Source organism: Sinocyclocheilus rhinocerous, unplaced genomic scaffold (assembly GCF_001515625.1).
Source record: "Sinocyclocheilus rhinocerous isolate Xijiao unplaced genomic scaffold, SAMN03320098_v1.1 scaffold3501, whole genome shotgun sequence".
In the NCBI taxonomy this organism is placed as follows: Eukaryota; Metazoa; Chordata; class Actinopteri; order Cypriniformes; family Cyprinidae; genus Sinocyclocheilus; species Sinocyclocheilus rhinocerous.
This window is the reverse complement of record NW_015658768.1, coordinates 45,101-47,333: the sequence shown is the minus strand read 5'-3', so window position 1 is coordinate 47,333 and position 2,233 is coordinate 45,101. Positions and strand designations below refer to the sequence as shown.

The window sequence follows — 2,233 nt, the reverse complement described above, 5'->3', positions numbered from 1 at the left end:
GACAGAGGGAATTCACTCCCTAGTATGCTGGAACAAAAGGTAAAGTAAACATATCATCTACCAACTAGTTAAGATTATTTTGTGTTCATCCAAGTTTAATTCAAGCTTCATTGCATGTTTTTGCACAATCTATGTGTTTGTTTGGCAGATTTACCCATATGAGATGCTCCTTGTGACTCACCGAGGCAGAAACAAACTCCCTCCTGGTGTAGACAGGACAAGACTGGAGGTAGACATTGTTTTAGCCTGTTGCACTGTTCTGCTGGCAAATGTTGACCATATAACCTCTCTCTCCAGAGGCACCTGTCACCTGAGGAATTCCAGAATGTCTTTGGAATGTCCATAGAGGAATTCGACCGGCTCTCCCTTTGGAAGCGGAACGACCTGAAAAAGAAAGTCTCTCTCTTCTAGTAGTCAGAGAAATACGTTCTTTTACAAACACTGTCACATGTCTGCACTTCCGTTTGTGAAAACAGTACAGGTGATACAAGTGAAGGAAAGATGAGGAATGTGATTTTGGAGCCAGCAAAAAAAAACAAAAACAGTTATCCTTATCGTTTGATAAGCCCCATATCTTATTGCAGCTAACAATCATATCCGAGTCTATGATGTTGTCTCTTTTTCTAGTTGCAGCTACTATATCAGGACTTCATTGAGGTTACCAAGTCCTCTTCCGTGTGTGCTTAGTAAAGCTATAATGATATACACAGATATGAATGCTATGAATACACATGAAGCAGATATGAATCGCACCAGTTATTTCAGCAGACCAAATCCCTGCAAAAAATTCTGACGTCCAGATGGACAAACAGGAGCCTGTGAGTTAAAGTCACTGCCACAGTTTTCAGCCTTTATGTGCTAAGCATGAATTAACAAACCTTTAGAATATGGGTCAATGGCATTTTTTTTTTCTCCAGATTTATTAATTTGTTAAAAATAGATTTAAAAATGCAATTTATACATACAAAGACTTGAATACACCTCTTCTATGATGAGCATGATTTTAATTTCTGAATTAAAATGCAGAATAAAATTCATGAAAATCCATACAAATGTCAGGGTGAAACAGCTGTCCTGATTTAAAGACAAAAAAAATGAAATTCTTGAAAAGAAAATCTTGTGAAGTAGTTCATTAGATTATCTTTTATTATTGTTCTTTACAAAAATGTCTAATATGTTAACAAAACTGTTTCATATGGGTCAATGGCATTTTTTTTTTCTCCAGATTTATTAATTTGTTAAAAATAGATTTAAACATGCAATTTATACATACAAAGACTTGAATACACCTCTTCTATGATGAGCATGATTTTAATTTCTGAATTAAAATGCAGAATAAAATTCATGAAAATCCATACAAATGTCAGGGTAAAACAGCTGTCCTGATTTAAAGACAAAAAAAAAAGAAATTCTTGAAAAGAAAATCTTGTAAAGTAGTTCATTAGATTATCTTTTATGCAAAATGTTCATTATAATTATGAATGATAATTCATGAAATTTCTTTCATTAATAATCATATTTGTAACAAATAAAAATAAAAAGTTATATATATATATATGTATTTAAAGCCATATAAAACCAACATACATCAATACAGATAATACAAACTTGTCATGTGTTTTAAACTAGATTTTTTTTCTTTCTTTCTTTATGGTGGACAGTCTTATTTGTCATTGACTCATATTTGTAAAAGCAGATCAATATTTCAATTACGTAAATCCACTATTGCTGATCATTTGGAAATTAGTACAATTTATATTAGAGACTCAAGACGCACATGTTGCACACCCTCATTCCTTACACCTTAACACCAATTTTACCAACGCATATACCAGTGGTACAATATACAGGTATAGCAACAATTGCCATGGCAACAGCTGATGATTCCGAGTGAGACTTTGCTGTTCCAAAGAGAGCTACTGTACATTAGTGAGAGTTTACTGAATATTGGTTATGAGACGTATGAATCCTGCATGGCAAATGTATCCTGCTTTTCTTCAGTGATGATGGATTGTGAATTGTGGGTGTGATCAATACTTCTCCTCTTCCGCAGGATGTATTGATCAAACAGTGTCACTCGCTCCCTCTTTCCTATCGTCTTTTTCTCTCCCTCCTCCCTATTTTGCTGCTATTGCCTTTTAAAGCACCTTTACTGTTTTGGTTCTATCCTCTTTTGTTCTTGATGGATGGAAATGTTTATATATATATATATATATATATATATATAGTGTTC

At 33.7% G+C, this 2,233-nt stretch overlaps 1 protein-coding gene across 1 annotated transcript in view; it reads left to right on the top strand.

The window, feature by feature from the left end:
- LOC107723027 (dematin-like) overlaps window positions 1-945 on the top strand; it is a 56,039-nt gene extending 55,094 nt beyond the window's left edge. Inside the window, exons 12-14 of the mRNA XM_016531531.1 lie at window positions 6-39; window positions 149-229; window positions 298-945. Coding sequence (XP_016387017.1) covers window positions 6-39; window positions 149-229; window positions 298-411 — 229 coding nt within the window. The 3' untranslated portion in view covers window positions 412-945. The remainder of the gene's footprint in view (window positions 1-5; window positions 40-148; window positions 230-297) is intronic.
- Window positions 946-2,233: the final 1,288 nt, after the last annotated feature.